General features: G+C 39.5%; 2 protein-coding genes and 1 long non-coding RNA gene across 13 annotated transcripts in view; 2 read left to right on the forward strand and 1 right to left on the reverse strand.

Moving 5' to 3' along the window:
* The window catches only part of SYNCRIP (synaptotagmin binding cytoplasmic RNA interacting protein), a 25,826-nt gene extending 22,467 nt beyond the window's left edge, over positions 1-3,359 (forward strand). For 3 of the 9 annotated variants that reach the window (XM_080587320.1, XM_080587314.1, XM_080587316.1), the window contains exon 12: positions 590-3,359. In XM_080587320.1, coding sequence (XP_080443446.1) covers positions 590-631 — 42 coding nt within the window. In that variant the 3' untranslated portion in view covers positions 632-3,359. Of the gene's footprint in view, positions 4-589 lie in introns of those variants that run through there. The other 6 variants (XM_080587321.1, XM_080587315.1, XM_080587317.1 and 3 more) reach the window with 2 other exon arrangements.
* Positions 1,795-18,194, reverse strand: LOC308193093. The gene is made up of 2 exons (XR_013949374.1): positions 17,001-18,194; positions 1,795-16,809 (listed from the first exon to the last, which is right to left on the reverse strand). It is a non-coding gene; the product is annotated as an uncharacterized lncRNA (long non-coding RNA).
* A 247-nt stretch (positions 18,195-18,441) lies between these two features.
* SNX14 (sorting nexin 14) overlaps positions 18,442-26,674 on the forward strand; it is a 55,475-nt gene continuing 47,242 nt past the window's right edge. For all 3 annotated transcript variants that reach the window (XM_080587310.1, XM_080587311.1, XM_080587312.1), the window contains exons 1-4: positions 18,442-18,732; positions 18,880-19,000; positions 19,762-19,838; positions 19,936-20,014. In XM_080587310.1, the coding sequence (XP_080443436.1) occupies positions 18,593-18,732; positions 18,880-19,000; positions 19,762-19,838; positions 19,936-20,014 (417 nt within the window). In that variant the 5' untranslated portion in view covers positions 18,442-18,592. The remainder of the gene's footprint in view (positions 18,733-18,879; positions 19,001-19,761; positions 19,839-19,935; positions 20,015-26,674) is intronic.

The raw sequence follows: 26,674 nt of genomic DNA on the forward strand, positions 1-26,674 counted from the left end.
TTAGTCTGTTTTCTTCAGTGGTGCTTTTCAGCTAAATGAGTCGTCTTGAAAACTGCCTTGAAAATGGTTGCTAGGTATTTTTTTCATTTTGGCGCTGCTATCTTAGATTCCAAACGCTATGTTAATAAATAAATACATAAATAAGGATTGCACCTGAACGAAGATGTGATCTTTTTAAAAAGATGTGCCTAAAGCAGTTAGGTTGTTGAAATTCAAACTAGATCGCAAGTCACATTATGCTTAGACTTGATTCGATTTTCAACATGTTTTCATGATGACTATAACCACCAAGTTTTATATTACTGTTACTGGGAATTTTCTATAATGTAAAGTTGTTTGTGACTTAGTGCGCTAAACCTTAGTTGGTGACACAAGGTTTAAAACTTAACTTTTTAAATAAAATCAGTTTGTGACAAAGTGGTAAAACACCCATAGCAAAATTCCAAAGTTAGTGGCAATGAGAAGGCAAAATGTTTGTCTATTAGTTTTCTTTTAAAATAATTCGTTTTGCTAAGATTTTATGTTAACAAATGTACAGACCAGAGTTTAAAATGATTTATCTAATTGATTCCTTTTGTTACCTGGCTAGCAGGGAAAAGGGGTCGAGGCCGGTCCTGACCTGTTACAATGAAGACTGACTTGCTATGTGGGATTACACCAGAAGCTTGCAGTGGAGTAATGGTAAGGAAATCAAGCAACCTTAAGTATCTCAGCTGTATAGGAGCATATTCTGTTGCAAAAGACCTTCCTGCGAAGATCATGGATTCAAATATGGGACATTTGAACTAATACTTGGACTTTGAAATGAATTTCTTTAACAGTTTTCTCTGCAGTGCAAGTTATTAAACTAAAGCTACTCTATTTCCCCAATGTGTTCAACAAAATCCTTAACGTCTAGCATGGTATCTTAATAAAGAATAAAGTTGTTCTTTAAAAAATCTGCTTTAAGTAGATTTTTCCCCAAAGTTTTCTTAGTTAAGGATTCCGAAGGTGGTATTCACAAGTTCTTGCATTTAAATTTTTATTGCAATGGTATAGCTGAATACCATCGTTGGTATCCTTAAATTTTATTTCTGCTCATGAAGGTTAATCATGATTGTCTATATAGTAATCACTTATGAATTGTGTTCAGATACAGCAGTTTCAGGTGTAATCATCAGAGCTGGTTAGTCAGGCATTCCAGATAGTGGTTCTTTTCAGAACCTTTTTTAAAGGGTTGGTTAACTACCTCAGTAGCAGAGGATTGAACTATACCCTGTCTGTACTGTACATAGAAAATCTTTGTAGATAAAAGCAAGGCTTGTTTAATATGATATGAGGGTAAGATTATAATATACCAAATGTAACATTCTTAGTTGCCTTTAGTTCCAGAGGCTTTGTAAGACTTCCTCATGACCATCATAACAGGCCTTGCTTTTGTCGTATTTTGTGGCTGAAAAAGCAGCCTTGCTTCTTCAGATATTGTAGTTATTTGGATGTATAATAGTTTAGCAAGATGTTACTTTTGTAAGACATCAGATGTTCAAAAAAGTGCATCAGCAACTTGTACTAAATACTGCAGTGTCCCTTTATAAAAGGTCAGACTAAAACTGACAACTGTACAGTGAAGCCTGACATTTGGATATTTTGAAGTTTTTCATAAATCATAGAATAGTATATGGCTGTAGTTTAGCTTTTTAGGTAAAAGGTATGTTTTCATTAGTGCATTTCTTATTGCTGATCACTGTAAAAACATGTGGATCAGCTTTCCATTTCTCTTATGCAGATCATGATAACCTGTAGAGTAGAGTAGAGTACAATCATTTGTGCTATGTTTTTAATTTTCTAAAGCACCTTGATGACAGTGAGTGTTCAGTGGTGAAGCATCCTCTATTGAACCACCCTTAAAAAAAAAAACAAAAATGAAACAAAAACAACAAAAAAAAGAACCTTGCCAAGTCCAACTTCATATAGGTAAAAGGTAGATAAAATTATGGCTTACTTTGGACTTGGCATAAAGAGCTTCCCTTAACCCCCTGCCCAAAGGGATACTGCAGTTATACTACATACCCATAGGCACCACAAGGAAAATTGAAGCTTATACCTAATTTAGGTTTTATACACACCAGTTCCCCCAGTAAATGCAAATTTTGACAAAATTAGACATGTCATATGTTGAAAATGCTCATGGCAAACAATCATTTTGCATTCCTGCAAATAAAATTGTTTTATACTGTAAGCTGGAGGCGAGTGTAACTTATTTTTGTAATAAAGTTTTTATTTTTTTTATGTGTCATTAATATAAATGTGTGTTAGTACAGAGATCTTCTGGTTTAAAAACTTAGAATCGCACACATTTCAGTATGTTTACTTGTATTTACATAATTTTTAGAATAGTGGTTGCCAATAGCCTGTATGTTTCACATTAATTGATTTTTTTTTTTGTTATCTTAATAAACCATTTTAGTATGTTGTATGTCAATTACTGGGATAGCTGGGACATGAAGTGTAATTTAAAATTGTCAAGTATTCATTGGAATATGTAAATGTGCCTTGCCAGTTTTGAACTTTAAGACAAAGTAAGTGAATGATGGTGAAATGAGTAGTCAATGCATAAGAGACTTGCTACCACAGTTTCATATACTGCCCTTGCTAAAAAAAAAAAAAAAGTAACTTTTTCCTCAGATTTGAGCATAAAAGTATGCAGTTGCATTAGCTTCTGAATTTTCAAATCTAGTGATAGAATATTAGGCTTATGGAAAGTGGGTTTGCTAATTGTAGCCTTAAGTATAATTTTGAATTTCAATGTAATCCTTGGTGCTGGCATTCCCAGTGCCAAGGAGTTTAAATGCTCCCTTCAAAGAGGTTGCCATGCCTACTGGCACTTTTACTGTCATATGGTTTTATAAGGAACACTGTCAAGGTGTGGAAAGCAATTCTGAACTTGCTAGAAAATGAAAACACTGGGGGCTGTAGGAGAGGGGAAGTCCTCAGATTTCTTAATCTTGAAATCTCTCCATTGCTGGAAAACTTTAAACACTTGTGGGATCACAAGTGCTAGTGACCAGTTCTTAGTCTGGAAATGTGTTTAGGGGTGGGGGGGGTAATATATTTATGGAATTCTAACAGTTGATGGAAGTGCATAAAAACATTGCTGTTAAGGCACTACATGTGTTGAAATTGAGGATGATACCCTTAATTTCAGCTCTGATAAAAGCACGGGGAACTATTGCAAAAATGTCAAAATTGACAGGAAAGTGTTTGTTTTCAGTGGAATGCAAGCAATGGTGAGTGAGCAAAATATCAAGATCTTGACAGTGTTCCCTCTAATTATGAACTCAAGCCATTATAACTTTTAAAATTAAATATGATTTGCACTGTTCTGATATTGGTGCAGTTTTTTAGCAAAATGATCAGAAAACTAAATTGCATGTGGTGATTAATATTGTGGAAAACTAAAATCAAATAATGTTGTTTTCAAAGCTTTAAATTTGGTTGTGTAAAGAAAAACCCTTCGTTATTAAGTGTGGAAAGACTGGTGAGAGTGGGCAAGTGCATTATCTACAGCATCGGTTCAGTTGCGCTGGGTGTTGGTAAACTTGAAATGTTCTCCAGTAACACATCTCTTGCAAGGTGCTTCAGCGACAAATGGGCACCTAACACGCAGTTCTTTTTGGCATGTTAAAGGCAAGTTTTGACCTACTGGATATGACCTATATCTGGATTATGCTGCCTCTGATTATTCTCATAGGAGGCCTTCTACACTGAAACACCTGCGAAGGTTTGAGCATAGCTAGCAAGAGTTCCACATTGATTTGTAATGCTTTCGTAAATTTGAAGCCTAATTGAGTTTAGTAAGAAATTAGAAACTGCTGCTTAACACTTCTGGTTTGTAAACACTCCGATACACTTCTTGAATTATACTTCTGTTTTAACATTTGTTTGTTTGAAGGGGTTTCATCCAGGTCGTACCACTGTACTTTTTTTTGCAGAGGAAAAGTGTTAGAACGTAAAACTTAGGTTTGTTTTTAGTGTTTGGAGAAAGGCTGTTAATACAGATACTAAGACCAGCTTCTGAAATTCTGCACAGTACAACTCATACCTAAATGCTGTCTTAAAATCTAAAATAAGGAATACAAATTCTTTTGTTGGCAGGGTTGTGGGTATGACAGTCTAAAATAAGCTTAGCCTCCTCTGAAGGTAGGATTCCCAACTTCGTGTTTTGTTCTAAAAATGTTTTATGTGGCTGCAACTTACTTTCCTTTGTGTCTTTGATAATTCTTCAGAGGCATCACACTTCTCGTTCAGCCTGGCAGTTTTGTCTTGTTGGTGCTTCTCTATGTCAGTGGCAACAGGTACAAAACCACTTATAAAATTTTCTGAAAAGCGTGTGCTCAAATTGATACATTCCACAAAATTACTACTGCTTGCTCCTTGCATTAGTGAAAGCTAAGTGGAAAATATTAGCCGTTTAAAATGGAGTGGCAAGGTTTGGAAGTAGGTAATAAGGCAGTAGATTTTGCAACGTAGTGCTGGAGAACTGAAATCAGCAAAGCTGGAGTTTGTGTTTGTAGCTTGAAGCTTATGAATCCAAATTTCATGACTGGCTTTGATGGACTTAGTCTGTCTTCACTGAGTGTCTTGCCGAATTAACTCCTAGCGCTAGTGCTTGACATCCCCAGGCTGGGACTAGCTGGTTGTGTTAGTTGGGCAGAGGAAACGCCAGACTGTACTTTCTGCACTTGCTTAGTCAGATTAAAATAAGTAAATGTGTTGTAACAGGAGGAAGAAGCCTAGCTGAAGATACTTGGATACCTGATACAGGTGTTGGTGGAAGAAGGAATAAACTATTAGGTGTGTTACTTTATGGCAATTAGTGCAAACAAACAAAGCTTCCCAGAAAGTGATATTAAACTTTTTTTCTGGGAAACTGATTTTCACACAGTCATCTGATTGATTGATCAACACTTTCAAGTATTTAGTTTCACTTGTGTTATAAAATCCACAGGATGGAAGTGTAACTTTTGTGGTCCTGTTTTGTCTTGACGGTTACAATAGATAAATACGCTGAAAAGTAAATCTAGGGCTAGCTTCTAAGCTTACTTGGAATTTGGAGAGAGGGGTGATCGTCTCATGTAATGTCTCTTTCTTGCCAAGATATAACTGGTTAGATTTTTTTTCTACAGACTTAATCTGAAATGGCCAGTTCTCGAGTGGATGTTGCATAGCTGAGGCTATCTGAGAGCATTGGGTTAAATTTGTTTAAGGCTATCTTCGTGAGATCTTCTTTAGACTGTCAGGCTTCCAGGTACATGGTAAAAGCTTAAAGCATCTGTGACAATGTGGAAATAAGTCATGGGAGGTAGGGAGGTAAATACAGTTTTAAATTTTAAGTTTGAAGAATTAAATTGTTCTCTCACAAGATATATTCTATTTCCAAGTGTTGCTTTATACCTGAATGTTCATTATACTATCTGCTCCAAAGTCAGCACTTACCTTCTGACAGTCATTTAGGTAAAACAGCCATGTCAGAGATCTGGGTTCCTTCTTGTCTGAGACCGATCCAATTGTCTTGATGAATGGGAATAGTTCATGATCTCTGTTTGTACAGTTGGTATGGCAAAGAAGACCATTTTGCTTGTTTTGGCCACTTTTGCAGAAGAAAAAACATGGAATCTTACTCCTTAGTTTCCTTGCACTAAGGAAATTACAAGCACATTCATAGTACTGCTACACACCCAATAGAGTAGCCTAAGCTGTTGGACTGCAGAGATGATAATGGTAAGTAAAAATAGACATTCCAGTACTTAAATGACTTTCGGGACCTAAAATCTAGCTTCAGTACACTAATTGACTTCTTATCTGCAGGGATTAGGAAGGTTTTATGGTTTTTAACTTAAACTTTTGAGTGTTTACTTCAATGCTAAGTGAACATTGAGTGTAATCTCATACTGTTAAATACTTTCAAGCTAAGAATCTCCAGAAGGCTTCATATATATCCAGTAGATATTGTTGAACTGATGAGTTAGCAGTCATAGTTTCAAGGGAATTACCCATGAACACGTCATAGAAGAGCCAGGAACGTCAGGTACTGAGTTACTGGTTCCAAGGGTAGCATTTCCAGTATTGTTCTGCTATCTAAAGTAACTTTCTTTGAGGTTTCTTTTCTTCAGGGGAATGAAAAATGCACCTGTGATGAGCGTTGGTTATTTAAAAACTGTTTTATTAAACATAGCTAATTTGGGATAAAAAAAAAAAAGATTCTTCTGTGAGAATTGAACAAAGGAACTGAACTACATAGATACCAGTAAATTACTGCTTTTTCTAAGTGCTATTTCAGTATACTTAAGAATGGAGCTCTCTTATAAAATGCTAGTGAGAGCTAGTCCAAATAAAGAAGAATTCTATCATTCTCATAATACAAATATATCAGAAGCTGAAGGTGATTTTAATACTACAGCATTTAAGCTGACAAAAACATACCTGATCTCTGAATGTGGAAAAACTGAAGTGGCTACCGAAGCACTGTTCCTATTTTAGGTTATGGCCAAAGGGTTCCATTACACTGTGCAATGAAACCTTTTTTTCTAGTTCAAACCTGTTTCTGATCCACCACTTTCAACAAAATTTCAAAATTTTGTGCACTTAAATTTATGCTTTGGGGGAAGACAAAACCTGCAGTAACAGTCGTTGGGGTATTCATGAGTAGTAGTTTCACCAGAAGCGCACAAGTTGACTTAAACTAGCCTAGTGAAACTGCTCTTAATTCATATTAACATACTTCTGTAAAAGTGTAGGCGATTTACTCTTGCTTTTGAATTAAAAGCTACTCTGAGAAAACTACAGCAAGGTACATTTTTTAAAATTGTCAAAATTTAAATGAAATATGCTGCAGCTTTTGTGGTATCAGAATTAATATAAAGGGAAAAAACTGTCATAACTTGACTCACTGAAGGTACTGTAAACTTTGGATGGATTTAAGCTTTACCAGTGAGAATGGTGGAATCTGGCTCTGGCTTCATAATGCTAACAGAGAACCTCTTAAAAAGTTTTTTTTTTAAACAAACAAACTCATAATGGTTTAAATCCATTGAGTTTGATCCCCAAGTTAAATTTAGGAAGAACATGGAAGGTCTTAAATCCATTGGATTTAAAGCGGCTGTTCTGTTTGTGGAGTTTGCAACTTGGTTTTACCTATCGTTGTGATCTTACAATAGGAATGGTGTAATAAATGGTACTTCTTTTTAATGGCATGCTAATCTGATAAATACTGCGTTTGGTTTACTGGTCTTCTGAGCCATTTAGGTTGCCATGTTTCTATGTTAAAAAAAATCTTAATACTTCTATGGTGTTAGCTGATCAGTAAGTTTCAGGCCTAATAGCTGCTGCTTTCTGGCATACTCAGTCTTTTCTTAGGTTAACTGTTGAAAATAGTACAGATATATGATGGGAAGTATGGAGGCTTGTTTTTTGTAATGCTAGTGGGTAAACTGTTAGCCTGTTGCTCTCAGTGTAACGTTTCTAGGAGTAGTGCTTTTACTGAGTGATAAAATGAGAGAAGTACACAGATGAACTGTGAAAAAGCATTGCTGGTTAAGCATTTGAAAAGTGAAGCCTCCCAGTTTGTAACTGCACTCAGAGGTGCATTAAGGTGTACCCACCACACAGGTATAAATTGCACGGAAGTAAATTGGGTAGCAGTCACAGCTCAGCAAGGTTGGCACAAATTGCCCTCAATGATAGCTTATGTTAAAGTGGCTGATTTGGTACTGAATTATGCTGAAGTACTTGTGTAGTTCTGTTGTGCAGCCAGTAAAGAACAGCTGGGTTGGTAACTCCAGTGCAGCAGCAGGTAGAGGATCATCCACTTGTAGTCTTGGAGAAACAATAGATAGTTGTGATGCATAGTGTGTTTTAAACATCTTTTAAATTTCTGTGTCCCTTTGAAGCAGCCTTTTTTGACTTTAAAGCATGAAGATACAAAATTGTAAGGTTCAAATTCTGAACTCAAAGATTGAACGCAACTTAAAGATAGAAGGAAACGTTCGCAATTCTGGTGTTAAGAGCAGACAGTTTGGTGAAGTTAGAGCCCAGTAATCAAAGCACATATTTTAAAATTGTGTGGTAACTCTGTAAAGAAAGGACCTGTTATTAAACAGGTATTCACTTAGTCTATCTTAGAATGTCTGTATCTAGCACAAATGCATATATTGGGTAAGGAAGAAAAAAGCCAAAACCACAAAACAAAAACCTGTCTCTGAGAAGTGTGTAGGAGAGGACTTGAATATGCGTTACTTTCCAAAGGCGTGCAGGTTACTAGGTGATAGGTACTGAATTCTTGGATATGGGGTAAGTGAGATGGATGTGATAATGTTGGAACTTCTACCCGTCAACCACATGAAAGAGATTACAGAGATATTTTAGGTTTCACAAATAAAATGAAATCATATTAGTCTCTAGTTTAAAAAAAAATGTGGATTTGACTTGGACATCTTAAACAGGGAAAAATGTCCCTGTGAAAATTGAAACTTAATCACCTGTAAATGCTTTTTTTCCTTTTTTTTTTTTTCCCCTACCCTTGAAGCAGTGATCGAAAGCCAGGTAGACTCCCCTCAGAGAAATACAAAGGAGTATGTTTGTCTGGTATTTAGATGGTTGATCTCTAGGAGTGATAAAATCACTAATAATTCCCTGCTTTGGAGAGTCCTCAACAAAACACATTCTTGTCTGACTCAGGAGAAAACTTCAGGTCATGTAACAGCTGGAGAAAGAAATCATCCATCCACGGGCACAAGAATACTATTAAATGTGCCTCGACTACTGGCAAGTTTGTAGTCTAGGGTTAAAAACAAAATAGCCAGGTAAATAACCTGGCAAACCACGACGTAGAAGGACTTCACTTAGTTGTGTTACAGCTTTGTGGAATCATTCTTGCTATTAATCAGTCTGTCCTTTTCCTGTGAAAGGTAGGTATACTCTAAACCAGGCATCATCTAGCAGCCACAGCAAGATGTGAAGGGAAGGTCAGGTGATGGATCTTGCCCAGGTGCAAACATCAGGTTGAGAGCAGACACAGGGCCTTGGACTTCATGTGAAAAGGTAAGGAGATTCTGTCTGGGCTGGTGTAACCATCGGGGCCTCTTATCTCGGTAGAAGTTTGGGAAGAATGGCAGGAAGGTTGTGGGAACGCGTCCAAGAGAACCAGGGAATTCTGTCTGAAAGTATTCCTGTAACAAAGGAGGTTTCGAATACAGCAAAACAGAAAACCAGCAGAGAAAAGCTCTTGCCGTGCCTCAATTATGCTACTATTTCAGATGCCCTGTTTGGAGAGGTGAGTGATAATCCTGTGGCTGGTAATCGTAAACCTGCTGTTTTGAAGTGATGGGCTAATAGCCTCAGCGAGCAAGAGACCCTCCTGAATATCTGATGTACCTGTGCCAATGGCTGACTTGTTTTGTGGTATAGGTGAGGAGTTCTTCCATTTCTTTTTACTGGTATTAAAATTAAATTAATACCTTTAGTAATACTTTAAAGTGTAGTTAAAAGTAGGGTAATAAGAAAAACTTTTTAATAGGGCCTGACAAGACATCCATATTGAGTGGTGCTTAGGGAAGGAATGTCGTGTTCATAGTGAAGCCTCATGTACCATCTTGATTTGAATGTCTTTTAATCCAGGGGACAAAGTGAGCGAATAGGTGTTCTGCTTGGGAAGCTGCGGCAAATCAAAGCCAACTCAGCAGTCCCTTTAGAGATATTCAAATTGAGGATGGGCCAAATTGGCTCCCAGGTACACCACCAGGTTTTTGCATGGGGTTGTTTTTTTTTCGGGATAAGTATCCAATACAAGCCCAGCATCCCGAGGGAGAGAAGCGGCTGGTAATTTCTCAGGACTCAGTCAGGACTTTGTTAAAGACTGGGTGGTGCAGGTAGATGAGCTGGGTATTTTCTACAGTGGAGGTGGTCTTCATGCTCAGAAATGAAGGTACATACAGGGATTGATACGTGCTTGAAAGCAGGAGCTCAAGAGATGATAAGGATGTTACCAATATGGAGGTTGCTAAACTTTGAAGATGTTCCAAGTCATGATAGAGCTTACATCTTTTGATACCAGAAAATACACTTTGTTAATGAAGAAAAGGGATTTTATTCTAAGCCTGTCAGATGCAAAACCTTGCATCAGGTAAGAAGGTAGGGGGAGGCTGGAAAAGGAGTAGGGCTAAGGCAGAATATATTTGCCCGATTTTGGTTTGCTCTCCTTACTAAGAAAAGCAGGTCAAGAATAGATAAGACTGTGCTGATGAACAAGGTACAGAAGTGGGCAGCTTGCAATAGGGGAAAGCTGTCATTTTCTCTGCAGGTGAGCAGCATCTTTGAAGACTCAGTGGGAGATAGGACATTCCTGACTGTAGAAGTAATGGGAATTGAAGCGTCCAGTGGAGACCGGTGTGCATGTTCTAAGTTCTTGGTGAAACTCAGGTGAGCAGCTTTGAACTAAGAAACCTTGGGCTATGTTCAGCACTTCTGTGTCCCCTCACAGCCAGAACTGCTCCTCCATATAATCCATGACCTTGTTCCTTTCTTTGTTCTGGCTTTTAACTGTTGCCTGTGGGCTTCAGGGAAGGAGAGGAGAGAGCCGTTAAGACTTTTCCAGACCTAATGAACAGGTAAAGGAAAAAAAAGGAGAAGGAAGCAGAGCTGTGCATTGGTTCCTACCATTGTGGTCCAGGAGAATCTCCAGATAGACTTGTCAGAGTTGAGACTGACTGGTATTCCAAGTTTCCTGAACATAGCATATCCCCAAAATAACACTGGATGCAGACAGTACACCACAGTATGATGATAGGTTAGAACTCGATCTACAATTTGCTGTGTCCAAAGTGGACGATAATGTTCAGTGGAGAACTTACTGCTATTCCTAAACAAACGATGCTTTTGAGGGTCTTATACAGGCCCCTAGGAAACCTATATGGTATTAAAGCATCCTTTCTCTGTTTTCTTATGAAGCAAAATCTACTTTTTTGAGGGGAAAAAAAAGTTCCTTCCCTCTTGTATCTGAAATGCACTGAACCCAACTTCGGGTTTACCTGATGCCACCCAGGTCCACGTGCAGTGTTGAGAGCTATCTTACATGCATCTGTTGAAATTCCAAATCTCGATCATTGTAATTCCTGGTGGGGGTGCAGAAACTGGATGTACAGAGAATACTCTGAAGTCCGGAGATAAGACTGGAAGACATGCAGCTTCTTGAGGAGAAGAGAACATCATTCCTTGCAGTTTGGTACGAAAGATGGTAAGCTGATTTTCATATTAAGAAGCCCATATATTAGTATATATTTACAAATATTTATATATATCTGTGAAAGGGGGAGCCTCATGCCTACCTAGCATTTAAAACATTTTTATACTTCAGTAGAAAAATACAGATAAACCAGGTAGATGATGTAGTAGTAAATCATTTGGTCACATATCAGAAACTGAGAAAGTTGCAGATTTATACTGAATGATGATAATGTTCCCTCATACAATCTCAGTTCCTAATAGCTCCAATGCCTTTCCCAGCTAGAATACTAGTTACTTAAATAAAATAAAAAGCAAAGCAAGACTTTAATTAGTGCAGAACTTTGATGCTTAACTAGTAAATAGATCAGGCTCAGATCTAGATGAAATGTTCAGTTGGTCTGAATTCATTTATCCAGAGGAAATTTGTCTATCCTATGAACTTCAGAGAAACTATTCTATAACTTGTTCAGGTAGTCACATAAATTCCACTACAGAAAACCTACTGATAGTACAGATAGCTCTTCCAAATAGTCTTCATTTCTTGATTTTACAATTTGTCCTGAAAATACAGTTCAGAGTCCTCTTGTCTGCCTAAGCATGCACGCTCCCTTCCCAAAGGACTATTTAGGGAAAACCACTGTGCAGGTGCCAAGCGTGCACCAGGAACTGCATTGCAGAATATCGGGGAGGAATCGCAAGCAGCTGTTCTTCACTGTTCTGGAAGAGAGACTCTTGAGTTTCTATCCTACTAAGGTATGTCTGCTAATAGGCCCCTGGAGGGATCATCTGCTTCCACAGAAGCACCAGTGATACCAGGGCTAGAAGTGAAGTGGTACATAGCAATACACCATAGTACCACTTTTCTATTAAATGAGACAGCATTTTGGGGGAAGAATGGTTTGGCGTACCTTCAGGAACGCGAGTAGCAGCTGTCTGGTAAAGGTGGCGTTGATCAGTTGTGAACTGTAAAGAAGCTTGGCCTTGCAGAGCTCACTACTGAATCCTAAAATTATCTAATTAAAATCATATTCCTCTTACAGTGGAGCTTTACCATAGGGCTGTGTGCTCAAGTTATACCGCAAAATGTCATACTAGCAAGCTGCCCATATGCTTCAAGAAGTTCCTACAAAAATCTTCAGAACTCATCCTCACATATGAAGAGGAATAACACTCTGTTCAGAGTCTCTTTCTCTGGAGATATTCAAGGCCCGTCTGGACGCCTACCTGGGCAGCCTGCTCTAAGGAACCTGCTTTGGCAGGGGGGTTGGACCTGATGATCTCTGGAGGTCTCTTCCAACCCTGCAATTCTGTGATTCTGTGTGATTCTGTTCATGCTCTCTCCCAGTATCATCCTGTGCATCAGTCTGCTAGCATAGAATTATTTTGCTTTTGTCATGTATCCCATATTCTTTCAGGGAAACTTAACGTATATGTCCCATTGTTTTTTTCTGAAAACATTTTTTTGCTGTGCATAGAATCATAGATTTATGATTCATCATACATAATGATTCTACATCATTTAAATGAAGGGAAAATGTCCATTGTATACACCCTCAGCCAACAAATGATAAATAAAACAACCTTAGTTATACAGCTCATTCTGTAACAATTTCTGTAACGTGGTGGTTGAAAGACTTAACTGAAGCACAAATAACTTTCTGAGGGTGATAATTGATGTTGTTTAGCTCTTAACCTATACCACTTTTAAATACTTCTTGTTCTCGGAGAAACTGGTTGCTCAAACTAAAAATATCTCTGTGGAATTCTGACCTGACAAAAACACTCAAGGCATTTACTGCTGTACCTACAGAAGCTAAAGCAGCGGAGTTCAGGATACCAGCTTGCCTGTCACCATTTAAAAAGGAAAAAAAAACTAATTTCTGCATGTGAGTTTACACGATCAGTATCAGGAGGCGCAACAGATGTTAGTATCATTAGAAAGCTTTTTCTGATACAAGCTGGCTTACAACAGCAATCTTCAGTTATAATCAGGCTTTTTTTCTAGTTTTGGGAAGTTCTGAGTGTTGACCAGAAGTTATTGATTATGTGATGACTTGAAGTTGGGGGAATTTTTGTCGCTGTTCTGCTCCTAAGGTGGAAATTGTGCCCAAAGGAGGCAAGAGGATCATAAATCTTTGTAAAAGGCAGACTGTTCAGGTGGTCAAAGTCATTTGATACAATGATAAGCAGAGTAAGGAATGAGTTTTCACCATCTCTTTATAAAATAGTCAGTGAAAGTTCTTTGTGAGATTGAAGGTACATATGAATATTCAAGGAGGATAAAGTGGTGGAACTCCTTGCAGTTCAAAAAGCAACTTGAAACTCAGGGAAAAAAATTCCTTCTCAGGATATCCCCAAGATGCAAATCGGAGTCAAAGAATGTTCTGGGAAAGTATTATATTCCTGCTGTGCTTTTAGAGCTCTTTCTTCTAGGTATCCCCTGTTGGCCGTTGTCACAAACAGGATGTTCACCTGGCTGAAGAGCTGCTGACCCAACACAGCTGTTCTGTGTATCCATCAAGTGTCTGTGGTGGAAAAACTTGCACTACCTTTGAATCCTCCAGGTCTCATCATAGTTATGAAAGGCACAGGTGCTGCACCGCTTTGCAGCTTTTACCAGAAACACATCTTACAAGTATTTTCTTGGCACTTCCTAATTCAGCTGAATCAAGGGAAACTGGCTCACGTTCCTCCTCAAACTCCCTACTTGAGAATTTCCCCCATTAACCACAAAGTTGTCTGGAAACTCCCTCAGGACCTGACATAGCTATTTTCACAAAGTGTGTATCCAGGGCAAGGTTTTCTTTATGCCCACTGTAAACATCTTAATTTTCATTTAGACTGAGCTCTTAAGCTGTGCTGTGGCGTTCACTTAACTATTTGCATTGGTACAGCTCCTTATTTCTTTCACAAACTTTTTCTTACATTTTCTTACAAATTCTCAAATCCAGCCACCATGAAAATCTTCCTCCTTGATCAGCCCAGGTTTATGGAAGGAATTTACGGCTTCAGATAAGTAACTTTCCAAGTCTTCCCCACGCATACCAACCAACTCAGCTATCTCAATACTAAGTTAAATCTCACATCCAAAGAGCCTCTCTCTTGCTCTGGTGGAGGAAAAAAAAATTACAAAAATTCTGTAGACTATAATTTTGCCAAATGTTTACCACACACCTAATGTTCATATCTTTAAGCATTTCTCCAGTGTGTCCTGTATAGGTCTAATGCCTCCCTTTATGCATATTCTTTAAATTTTTTGGCCTCTGTCTTCTGCACCCACCTTGCAATTTTCCTTTCAATATCTTTCTCCCTTAGTTTGTCCTGTACAAATGGTAATTTATGGGACATTATTTTCATCTCTAATATCTTAATGCTCTCCATTATCTAGTCTTTAAAAGAATGCATTCAGAACAGTCCTCTTCATGCAAACAATTTGGAGAAACACTCTAATGTTGCTCTGACCCTTTTCATTTTTTCTCCTTGAGAGTTACAAGTTCCTCAAGACAAAACTGCCTCTATTATCTAGCCATTTTTTTCTTCTTCCCAATGGTACATTTTCCAAAATGAACCTTGTTTGTCCTGGTGAAATTCCAGCGTGTTCAGTATTTCCTCAATGTCTGTGCACCTTTGTTTTCCCAAGCATCAGTCCTGTTGCGCATAATAAACTGACCTTCTGGACATTCACTCAAAGTAGGTTCTTTCACTTGAATTTCCTTACCAGCGCAGTCTCTGTGCCTTTTTTCCGGGCCAGTCTTTATTCTGCCTGGTACTTATCTGTGGTTTCATGACCTCAGTTCTTCTATACCACAGCTTGGTATAGGTATTTTCAGTTCATTTACATGAATTTTATTTTATACTTAAAGGAATGATGAATTTTGGGTGGCCTGTTACAACTGATATCCCTTAGCCACCCAATTCAATTTCCTGCTGAATCTTTTTATTTAAAACAAAACATTAAATCTCTAACATCGTTGGTCTCCACGCTTAGGGAAAAAATGAATTGCCAGCTGATTTTTTGAGAAGCATCATCTATATTTTTTTTTTAAGATGATTTTTCCTTTCATTCTACTGTTATGCTCCTCATTCTCCTGGAGCAGCTGACCTCCCCTGTTCTTCTAAAAAACAACTTGTGTGCGATTTTACCCAGTAATCCAAAGCCTCTGTTGCTGTGTCCAGCGGGTACTTTTAACCCCAGCTTATCATTTCCCATCCACTTTGCTTTAATCTTGTAATACCGTGGATCAGCTCATGGTCCATAATGTGGTGGTCCAGGAAGCAAATGTAAGAACCTAGAACCACCACTGGCAGCACGCATTCCCATGCAACTGAGAAGCGCAGGTCTGTGAGTCTCAAATACAGTGAAACTCATTATTAGCAGACTATTAACTCGCTAACAGACTAATGAACATTACTGCATTTGTAACAGTAAAAACAGTTTTGTTTACCTAAATGCTAATAATTATCATCCTACCCAAATCAATGAAAACTGGAAATAGTCAGCCTCTGCTTTCCCCTAAAGCTCGAGTGTTCTTTCAAGAGAGAGGCCAACAAGCCTGTGCTAATAAAAAATTTCACTTCGTTTTTGAATGCAGCTGAATTACCTGAGTTCATCAGCTGAAACTGGTAACTGTTGGTGTATGCCCTTTAAGTTTTAAATTGAAAAGTTGAGCCTAAGTTGCCTACTAAAGCTTAATTTTCTTGGGATTTGAGTCCACGTTCACTTCTTTATTTCTTACCTGTTCCCTAAGTATTTGCTTAAAATTAATTTCAGAGATTGCTTAGGAGAAAGCTGTTGAAGTTAAAAGTTAATATGATTCCTTTGGATTAAACTTCTGGAAAGGACCCACAAAAATGATAAGGGACTTGTGGGGAATGATTTATAAAGGAAAACTAATTCCTGATTGGGTAAAGATGAAGGATTATATTATGGAAGTTAGCCTAGAACAACCATATCCTTGAGGAAAATAAGTAACTTGAAGAAGGAGGCATTATAGACTGGCAACTTTTTTTTTTTTTTAAGATACTGGAGAGTAAAAGCAGACTGCTTGCAGAGTAAACTAAATGCAATCAGCCTGTGTGAATCTGTATTACAGTTCACTGCCTAAAGAAACAACTGAGTTTAAGCTTAAAAAAAAAAACCACAAAAACAGTTAAATAGAATTTCAGCCTTATGACTGACATTTTTCAGTCAACAAGCATCTTTTTTTTTATTTCAAGTTATGCTGGAAAATCTCCACTGGTGTATTTTGTTGTTAGAATATGCGATCTTTGGTTGTAGTTTTTAAAAGAATAAAAAATGGAGAACTGTTTCCTTTCTGTGAAAAGGGAGACTTGCTATTGCCGGTGAATGGTTGAAGTTTTCATTTCTCACGTAAATCTCACTGGAATTTTGAAAAGCTTGGTTTTGTCAATATTTCCCTTTTGTTTTTCCATCTTCTTTTGCTAGAAGACAAACCTCAACTACGTCTTTCAGTGTAGCAGAACAATCCAAGTAGTTGTAGAGCAATGGGCTGCAGAGGGTGGTGATCTGTGGTGCTAGCACTGCTATGTCTGTGGCAGAGGAGGTTGGGACAAAACAGGTTGTTGTAGAGTCTGGCCAGCACAGCTAAACTTTGTGAACTGAAGGAAATCACAGGGCTTCTCAGATGATGAGGTACAATTACTGCCAAATGGGAATGTGGCACTTTCATGCTAAATAAACATAACCCTGAACAATGAAGCTATAATTTAAGAAACTTTACCCAGAGTAGAGAACTCAAATAGAAGCAGAAGTTGAACTTCTGTTCTTGCATGCTCCTGGTCTGCTCTGCAAGTCACTTCCACTGTTCCAGATACATGATGCTGGTCACAACATCTCTATGAAATATTTTAAGCATTACACATAAAAAAAAAGTTATTATTAAAAACATTACAAAATAAATGACTAAAAATTGTAAGCAGTAAAGCTGAGGAGTAAGTAATAAAAATGCGTCTTCTGAGGAAAATTAATTTCCTCTGAATATACTGTATGGAGCTTTGCTGTGAATGTGTACCTTATTTGTTGTTTTTTTTTCCTAATAGAAATCATGTGGACTGACATGAAATAATACTGTGCAGGCGCTCTTAAGGAAATTCAATCCTACCCTGGGCTTTTGCCAAGCTCTCTGAGAAAGGTCAACATACTGAAGTCGAACTGCAGCATTTCACCTGATCTAGAGGTCAAGGGAAGTGTTGCATAAAATGACAAACATCTGAGAGAAGTGTCTGAAAGCTATTTTTGGCTTTTGATTTCTAGATACCGACTCATATTCCAAATACTATATTTTCCTTCATGGGATAGTCGCAGGGTTTGCACTATAGCTTTGTAAACACGATTCTTTTCTCAATAGACATAGTCTCTGTACACTTATGTATCTGCTTCCCAAATATGCCTGTGTGGGGCTGGTGCAAATGAGTATAAAAGGCAACACCAACTTCTCAATGCAACTCAAAAATGAAGGAAGGCAGTTGTACTTGAGCAGATATCTTTTATATCTGCAACTCAGAAGCCCCCCTCTCAATAAGGTTTCCTAGGAGCAGTCACTTAAGCGCTTTTATTTTGCCCACTGAGCTAATCTTCCCCTAACCAGCGGTGTTACATTAACAAAACTTCTGAGCTTCCTGGGACTGAACAACCTCGGAGTTGCTCAGAGCATTTTGGAGCAATTTGACGTGGCTTAGGCAGTACCTGAAGGCTGTTCCTAATGTGCAGTTGGCTTTAAGCCTTCCTCACTAGCAGTAAACTACATTCCGGGCAGCGCTTTGGCAGCCTGCTGTAACCCTGTGTGTATACTTTGTGATTTTAAGGGGGGGAGAGGATCTCATCCCTTTTTCTACCCTGCTCCGTTTGCTTCGCGATGCCCTATGAAGCACTGAGGAGTGTTTGCACAGCTTTATGCTCCCGATTCCTGAACGCTTTAGTTCAGTCATCAGCTAAATATAGGGCGTTTTAGCCAGGTGCAGCAGCTCCTGGGCGCCGGCTGTCCCGACCCCGAGCGTTTATGTAAGCGCCCTGTCACCGGAGATCAGCGTAACGGGGTGCCTTTGGAAAACCCACCCCAGCCTTCCCAACGCCTTCTCCCCGGCCCCCCTCGGCACCTCTCCTCCCTCCCACCCTTCCGCCGCTCCGCCCCGTCGCGGCGCCCGGCGGAGAGCCGCCTCCTCCCGGCGAGAGGCAGGCGAGGAGGGAGCGCCCGGCGCCGCCAACAAGATGGCGGCCGCCCCCTGACGCCGCCCGCCATTCCCGGAAGCGGCGCGGCCTGCCCGGGTCGGCTCCCTGCGGGCCGGCTGAGGCGGCTCCGGCTCGGCGGGGGCCATGGGCTGGGCGCGGGCGGCCGCCGAGCGGCTGCGGCAGCGGGCGAGGGGCGCTGAGGTGCTGCGGGAGACCTGCCGCCAGTACCCGCTCTTCTGCTGCCTCCTGCTGGGGCTGGCCGCGGCCACCCTCCTCCTCAACCGGTAACCCCGCTTCGGGGGGGGGGAGAGGGGGGGACCGGGGGGCAGCCTCGAGGCAGGGGGTGGCTGCGGGGTGGTCGTCGTGGGGAGAAAAAAAAAAAAAAAGTGAGATCTACGAGCGGTGACCCCCTTTTTCTGCTTGCTCGGAAGGTACCTCCACGTCCTGATGGTCTTCTGGTCGTTTGTGGCCGGCGTCGTCACCTTCTACTGCTCGCTGGGACCGGATTCCCTCCTGCCCAATATTCTGTTCACCATAAAATATAAACCCAAGGTAAGCGTGGCTCTCCGTGGGCTGCCCTGAAGTTCAGTAGCAATAGACAGAGATAGTAATTCTGGTGGGATTCTTGCTGTTTTCAAAACACTATACAGTTTGTATCTATTTACTGATAGATACCTTGTGGCAAATATACTGATTACAGCCTTGGGTTCTTCCTGTATCTGTGCATAGGCCCATCAAATCTACGTATTCATGTAAAGCTGCTGTTGGGAGAGTTCATGGATGTTTTCTAACCATTTCACCTACTTTTCACTTAGGGCATTTCACTTGCAAGTAGCCTAGAAACTATTTAACTGTGTTCTCTTTTATTAAGACTCTTTAAAATGCCTTGCCTTTTGTACGCTACTCCTAACTCTTCTTTATTGATTGTAGTCAAGCTTCCTTAAGTGGTACTGAACTTCAAAGGAAAAAGCATTCCCAAAGGAAATTGCTGTTTTCTATCTTTTGAGGCTATAGCAAGGCAAGGTTTGTAGAGAAGCTAGTTGATCTGATCACAGGCCAAATGATGTCTGGGGAGATGGGTAGAGATGTACAAGGCTATCTACTTAAGTTTTGTTTTAGTGGAAGTGATTTTCCTGATCAGTTCGGTTGTTTCTCATGCCGTGCCTTGTTATTTTGCTTTCCTGCTGGGAAAACACCTTTGCCTGTCTACTGTTCAGTTCTCTGTAATTGTATACTCTAGAAGGAAATTTACTGATGTCTTAACAGAGTCATCATTTTGAAGAATATAAACTTGTCCAAATGTTTTCTCCTAGCAATTGGAATTGCCGGAGCTATTTCCCCATGGTCACAGTTGTGCTGTGTGTGGCAAAGTCAAATGCAAGAGGCACAGGTAAATTAAATGTGACACTGGTAATGATAGTATTTTTGTACACTTCAGTAGGGAACTTGCATTGTTGTTACATCTACTTTTTCGTGCTCTCCTACAGACCTGCTTTGCTCCTAGAAAACTATCAGCCATGGCTGGATCTAAAAGTGCCTTCCAAGGTTGATGCGTCCCTCTCAGAGGTAATTGCTGCTTTATTTCTTTATTTCCTTGAAATTCAGTGATTTTTTTTTTAATTTCATATTTCTTAGACCTGCTAATTCCAGTTGAGTAGATGAGTCAGATATATGTGCCATGTATGTTAACTTTTCATGTAAAACTCAAATCAAAAGAATATATGGCAGGTGCAGAGAGGCAAGGTGGCTGTTCGTTAATGCAGATGTGACTGTCCCTGCAGTAGTGTGCCTAGAACTCGAGAAACATCTATGCAAATTGGAAAATATATAGGAATGAACAGCTCTAAACAGGTGACTGTGAAACATGTCAGATTCTTGAAAGGTTGCGGATTTCAGCCTACTTGGTTTGCTGAAGCAGAGGCTAAAGGATGATTTGCTCTAGCTACAAAAATTATGTGATGGAAGATAAGCATGTGATTGTACCTATTTAAAGTCATCAGACAAAGCTGTAACACAAATGGTCAAAATAAGTTAGTCAGTGGAATTACTGAAAGAAGGATAGCATAAATACATCTTTCTGATAAGACTGTAAATCAGGAATTTTGTTTTATTCTTTTCTCTTTAGAAAATATCAAAAGAGCTATTTTGGTTTAGGTTTGTTTCCTACCAACCCCCTCCCCTTGGTTGGTACTTGATAAAATATATCGGCAGCTAAGAAAATAACTTCCAGTCCATTTTAAAAGCTAGGAAAATAAGCAAACATTTGAGTAGCTTAATCTCTATTTAGAATTCCACCTTTGGAGTTCTGTGGTAAAGGGAAAAATAAATGGCATGTCAGAGATGAGCAGATTCTTACGTGTCAGCTCTCATAATTACCAGCCTGATGTATGAAGTCAATGCTGCATGTGCTTGAGGTATAAACTAATTCTTTAATTCAGCTGTGTGTGATGCTGTTCAGGGCATGCCCCATAACAAGCGTAGCGAAAGGACAAAAACCTTAAGGGAAGGGAGGGATGGATAGTTGAAGATTTTGAAAAAACAAAAACCAACCAACCAAAAAACCCGTGGAGATAACTTGTTGACTTCCTTCAGTTTAATATAGTGACTTCCTTTGCAATTTCGGAAGCAAACATTTGTTGTTTTAAAATTACACAGTCTATTAAAATTATTGACTTTTTTAGAGTAAGTTTAGGCCCAAGTATATTAAAAGAGCAGTACCACTGAGTATCATACAGATAGGCTTATTTTTTGAGCCTCTTGTTTTAATACTAGAATACGAAATAAATACTTTTGTGTCCCGTTTTTTCTAGAACTTTGGGCAGCAGATAGTTGTGACAGTTTACCAAAGGATGTGTAAGTGCTGAAGGACTGGAGGTTGTCCTGTTCAGCTTAAAATGCAATTTTATGCTGAAGAAGTTCTTTGTAGTCCATTACTTGTAAGAGAGCTGAGTATATGGTTATCTTTTAACACTGCTTCTTGAAATATGTTGCTACACAATGGTATTTTGTATTTGCTTGTTGTTACTGTAGTTCTGCTTTTACCGAAGTGGTGTGGGTGTTTTTGTTGGTGGTTTTTTATTTTCTTCCTTCACTGTTGCGTCCCCCCAGGCCTGCTTTATTTAGCAGCATCCACGTGGCTGTTGTATATCTATGCTGTGTTTCTCGTTCCTTTCTATTCTTTGTGTGCTTCACTGGAGGGAAGTGTCAGACCTGGGTTCTGTGTGTTCCTGGCACAGTGTGCCGGGGTTATAACCTTTGGTGGACCCAGGCAGACTTCTGTTCCCACACTGAAGTCGCCTTTTCACACGTTTAGGATACTAGATGGAATGAGAAATTCCACTGCATTGTTGCCTGTTGCAACTCTTCTGTACCTGTTAAGAAGGCAGCAGAGGTTCTGCCCATGCCATATTGCTCTTCATCTGTGCTAGGGATCTGCAGCATTTAATGTGTGACTGGAATTGGATAGCCTGCTGAGGGCTGGAAGGAGAGACTGCTCTTATTTTTTGTGGGTTAGGCATGCAATAGGGGGAAGCTGATACACTGAGAAGTGAATTAAGATTAATGAGATTCCGAAGGAGTATGGAGCGTAGCCTGCTTCTGAAAGGCAGATTCTTCAAATAACTAAAAGAATTCTGGGATTTTTTTTTGATTCTGAATTAGTTTTTGTAGTAGTTCTTCTGTGGGTTGAAAAATTTTAGAAACATTCTCATTTCCTAGTGTTTCTAATTTGAATCAGTTACATAGTCTTTAAGCATAGGTTTTCTAGTGGTTAAAGAATAATTTAATTCCCATTTGAATCTGAACGAATGCAATTTTTTCTCACAAATATGGATTTTTCACTCTTGGGTTATGTAGACAGTTTGTCTCACTTTGCAGATTCTTATTTTTTTGCATCCTTGTTTTGCTTATTTAGCTGTTGTACGTGGTTTAGAACAATAAAATTCAAGAACAGGGTTTTCTTCTTTCCCCCTGCATCTATTATTTTTTTATAGTTAAACTGTAAACTGCTTTGACCATACAGCTATCAATATTACGTAGCTTGGGTTGTATCTTGTACAAAAATAATGTAATGACCTAAATGTAATTTTGTTTGTGGGTTTTTTAGTCCATTGTGCTTTATGGTAGTTTTCCTCATGCTTTCTTCCTTTTTGAGTTAAGATATGATTTCTGTTGGTCAGCTTTACATTAAGTAAAATTAAGGTGTTACAGGTTGTGTAAAGGAAAATCAAATTTTATTATTCAGTTGATGAACTCATCTCTACTTACAATCTCATTTTGCTGTGTAAGGTATGGTTGCAAATCAAGTTTACAGAAAGCTGCTCACCTACTCTTGATCAGCATCAAGGAAGAAATGGGTTACTGGATCAGGGTGCTGTCTGTTGACTTCACCAATTTTTCATTAATTTTTAGGATCTCAGGTTCTTGCTTTTAGTATGGGACCAGAATTTCTTTTTTTTTTTTTCTTTTTCTTTTAAAAGTTGTTAATGGACAAATGAATGGCAAGAAGTTGGTTACTGCCTGAGCGTGCTCCTCGCCAGTCCAGAACTCTTGTGGCACAGTGACCTGCATGGTTTGTGTTGGGAATTGCTTGTTCTGCCCTCAGGAAGTGGCCTCAGCTATTTAGTTGCACAGTCTTTAAAGGCTTTTTATATCATCTCTGTGGTTTACTATCAAATTCTTGCTGCTTTCCAATCTAATTTGGCCTGGTACTTCTGTCCTGCTACTGAATCGTTTATCACTTAGCTCTTACAGCTCTTCCTCCTGGCAACTGGAGTCTGTTTGATGGCAATCCTCAGAAAGCTTGGCTCAGCAGCAACAGACTGACTAGCTTGCAATGTTTTTGTGCTTGCTAGAAATGAATTTCTCCACTTTTTTTTTTCCTTCAGCTGCTTCCTATACTGAACCTGCTGCATTTGGTTGTATGCTTTTCATCACTTTCCAATTCAAAACTTCACACACAGAACCAGTCATTTTGCAAAATGCTTGAAAAATAGGTAGGCTTTAAATGAAATGACTCATCATTTAAATTTAGAGCTGGAGAATAATACTTTCTATAAGGTGTAATTGCTTATCATTATCTAGCATTCTTTGAAGTGTCCTATCTACTCCATTGGCACGTGTGTGTAGTGTGAATAATTGAGCTTGAATGATATTTTTGGTGCTGCTGCTCTAGAAGTGGGTACACATCTCCTGCTTTCTTTGTGCTTTATGAAAATGCAGTGAATGATGTGACATTTTTTTTCCTTGAGTCAGTTTCCTATGATTGCTTGAGTGCTTGTATTTTGCAGTATGGGTGGTTTCACACTGTATCTCTCTTTTAGCTTCGTTATGCCACCTTGGTGCAAGGGAGCATTGTGCGTAACTGTCTCTGCCATGCTGTGTATTTAGCAAAGATATAAATAGGGATTGCCTTCTGTGTGTCTGGGGTCAAGGCATTTTTTATTAAGGTCATGTAGATAACTTGAGTTCTACTGGGGTGTGTCTTGACCTCTGATATCAGGACCACCAACATATGGACTTCAGGTGTCTTTTGATTTAGTTGTCTGCCTGGTCTGTCTCTGTGCATACAGTCTTTGGCTTAGTGGGACGGTCTGCTTGGCATTTTCCTGTGTAATTATTAACATGGAGCCCTTGCTTACAATGTGGATCTTGAAGCAAAAGATACCAAGAGGAAGACAGACAAGTGCGTGCCATGGTTCAAGTGGAAGTCAGTTACTACAAATATGGAGTGAATCTCAAGAAGACTTTATCCAGAGGGTGCGATGAGCCATTGTGTCTAGCATTTTTCCTGCTTTCTTTGTTGATTTAGTAACCAAAAGATGATTTATTGATTTATTTTTTTCCTCAGAACCGTGCATGTTTGGTTTAGTAATCAAGTAAGAACAAAACTTCTCACTGTTGGAAATGATTCTCCTGGTAGCTTTAGAAGCCTCCAGACTGTAGGCTGAGAGAGTGTCGATAAACTGTGCTAGCAGCTGATGAACTGAAGTTGCGGTGATGTGGACAGGTTTTCAGTTTCAAAATAGTAGTCACACATAAAGAAAGCTCAAGAGGAGAGCACTGTAATCTCTTTGAGTACATCATCTTATGCTTGAAGGCTGTCCGAGTACACTTTCGACTCCAAGGGGAAGATGATCTGCTATAGTTGTTCTTGATGGGGGGTTGCATAGCAAAAGTGGAGGAAGAAAGAAAAAGGATCTTTTAACAGATAGATGCATAGCATGTGTTGTTCTGCAGGTCTTTCCTTTTGACAGGCACTTCTTTGAAAGAGTCTGTGGTTTGACCCCTGAAAGAGGTTTTTTTAGAAACTCTGCATGAACAAAAATAACGCTGCAGTACCTGTGAGACTGAGGTTTCTGGAGTAAATTGGTGGTTTATGTACTGGTAGTATTACAGAAGGCATCAGTAAAATTGTCTTGAGTGCTCTGATCTGTTGCTGTTAAGGCCAGTCATCTGTGTTCGCCGGCTGGAGCGGGATTTGATTTCCTTCCTGTTGACTGAAGATTAACTTCCAAAGAAGATTCTTAGGAATTTCTTGATCTTTCCTGTCCTGGGAAGTAAGGCATCTGTCATGTTGTCTCTTCTTCCCTTTTTAATGGAAACATGAGGTAGGGGTGAAAGAAGTTTTTTGGCTTATCTGTCCATCATCAACACATGATCATGTTGCAATTTCATGATTTCAGAAAAGCTTTGGTTCTGGGATTGCATGATAAAAGTTTTAGACTGGATGGGGAAGCCTGGAACAAAAATCCTGCTCTAACGAGAAAAAAAAAAAACACTAAAAGTATATTTTTCATATAGCACACGGTGGGTAGGAGAAAAGACATTGACCACTTTGTGTTGTCCACAACACAGACACCTAAAATTATCCCAAGCCGGGAAGCATCCCTTCAGAGAAGGTAAAGGAACAAGATTTCTCCTTCACTCTTAAAAACAAAGGGAGGAAAATCCCCGAAATGAAACAGTTGCCAAAGGGAATGTTTCTTATCAAACTTGAGTAGACAGTATTCTTAGTAGGGAGGACAGTGCTCATCAACTGCTCAAGCCTGAAGAATTGAGAGGAATTAGAAAGGCCACAGTGTGCATATTACTGAGCGTACTTACATAATCGTGAGTAGAGCAGAGGCAAGTTGTGCCCTAAAGAGAGCATAAATTTAGTAAGTCTTGAATTCTTGTAGTGCATACGTACACGGTGTGAATGAGGATAGCAGCAAATCTTCTAAGAAGAGTAATGCTTATTCTCATAAATCAGCCTTTTATACCAGCTGTTAAATTCAGCTTCCCTTTCAAACAGATCTTAGGTTTTTCTCTGAATGCAGTGACTTCTTTTCAGAACCTCCCCTTCTGTAGAACATGGCCTAAGGGCCTCACGTAGCAACAGACACATTCTGTCTTACTGCCCTTATCAGCATTGATGCTGCTGATCTCTGAAGCAGTCCTAGAATCACAGAATGGCTTGGGTTGGAAGGGACCTTAAAGACCATCTAGTTCCACCACCTCTGCCATTTTTTCCCTTGTCACTTTTTCTCATTCCTTTCCAGACCTTTTTGCTAATTGCGTTGCAGTGGCTGTACCAGTGACTTGAAATGTTTGTGTGGGTGTGAGGAGGGGTGCCAGAGCTGCATTTTGGCTAGCAGTACACCTTCTGTATGTGGTGGTGGCAGCCTGCTGACTGAACAGGCACTGTCACCTTCCCTGCCTGCCTTCCTTCCGTGATGTTGAAAACGAAGCTGAACGTGGGTGCAGCAGCACTGAGAAGCATGGAAAGGCAACTATGGGACTGGCCTGTGAGGAACAGGTCTGGTGGAAAGGGTGGAAAAGATTCTCCCATGGAGATCCATGTAGCTGGGATATACAGGGGATAGGAACAGGTACAAGAAAGCCACGAGGATATACATGTAGGATGTGTCACTCTTTTTCAGCACTTCTGCAGGAGGTGGCTGGACCGTAAGGTGGGTTTTGTTGAAAGCTGTGGTGCAGGATTTGGTGAAAGGAGAACAGCGTTCCTAGATGCTGCTTTTTAGGATTCTTCTTTTACTGTCTCTGAGAGATGAGCATGCAGTAAGGACCGTCCCTCTTTCTGTCCTTCAGAGCACTTGTGTCACAGAGCAGCCACAGTACCGTGCTTTGCGTTGTCCGTAATGGCAGCTGTTTCGTATTGAGATCACATGAAAACATCAATTAATTAATGTTTCCCCAAAGTACTGATTATTATGCAAAATGATC

This window comes from Anser brachyrhynchus (genome assembly GCF_964034855.1).
Source record: "Anser brachyrhynchus genome assembly, chromosome: 3".
Taxonomy (NCBI): Eukaryota; Metazoa; Chordata; class Aves; order Anseriformes; family Anatidae; genus Anser; species Anser brachyrhynchus.